The following is a 687-nucleotide window of genomic DNA, read 5'->3' as shown; positions in this document are numbered from 1 at the left end:
GGAGCCCAGCAGCTCCTCCTCGCCCGAGGCGGGGAAGAAGGGAGGAGTCCCTCCCTAGCTCCGCCCCCAGCTGGCAGCTACTGACCCAACACGCTACTAACCCTACACGCAGCCCCCGCGGACCTCAGTGCGCTTGCGCACATCGCGCCACGTGATTGGTCCATGGAGCCAACGGCGCGCCAAACTGCCTCGCAGGAGCGGGGCGGAGCGAAGTCAGGACCAGGGTGCGCGCAGGCTCGCTGGCCCTGGTGCCCCCTCCCTCCCGGTGCGCAGGCGCACAGCGCTCCCTCGCGTGGCTGCTGCTGGGTGTGTCGCTGCCTCGCCGCGCATGCGCGCAGGAAGCAGAGGGAGGGGGCGGCCCCTCCCTACCCTCCCCCTCACCCACCTCTCGCTCTCCGCCAGCGGAGCCGCTGCGTCGCTCCGTCCCTCCCTCCCCCGCCCCGTCCTGGCCCTCCGCGCTTCCTCCTGTCTGTGCCATGGATGGGTAAGTGCCCGCTTCGCCCGCCGGCCCGGGGCAGTCGCCGCGGGGAGGCGCTGGGGCTCCCCCTTCCCCCCAGGGCCCGGCCGGGGAGGGGGGGGATGTCGGTTGCTGAGGTGCCCCCACCGCGGGGGAGCAGTTGGTGCCGCCCGCCGTGTGCGCGCGAGGGACAGCGGACGGCACCACCCAAGGCGCGGGGGGGGGCGGCG

At 74.7% G+C, this 687-nt stretch overlaps 1 protein-coding gene across 1 annotated transcript in view; it reads left to right on the top strand.

The window, feature by feature from the left end:
* The first annotated feature begins 461 nt into the window (after positions 1-461).
* PTBP3 (polypyrimidine tract binding protein 3) overlaps positions 462-687 on the top strand; it is a 145,373-nt gene continuing 145,147 nt past the window's right edge. Inside the window, exon 1 of the mRNA XM_019517053.1 lies at positions 462-484. Coding sequence (XP_019372598.1) covers positions 477-484 — 8 coding nt within the window. The 5' untranslated portion in view covers positions 462-476. The remainder of the gene's footprint in view (positions 485-687) is intronic.

The sequence above is a fragment of the Gavialis gangeticus genome, unplaced genomic scaffold, assembly GCF_001723915.1.
Source record: "Gavialis gangeticus isolate Ggan-Ray unplaced genomic scaffold, GavGan_comp1, whole genome shotgun sequence".
In the NCBI taxonomy this organism is placed as follows: domain Eukaryota; kingdom Metazoa; phylum Chordata; order Crocodylia; family Gavialidae; genus Gavialis; species Gavialis gangeticus.
The sequence above is the reverse complement of the archived record's forward strand: the minus strand, read 5'-3'. Positions and strand labels throughout refer to the sequence as shown.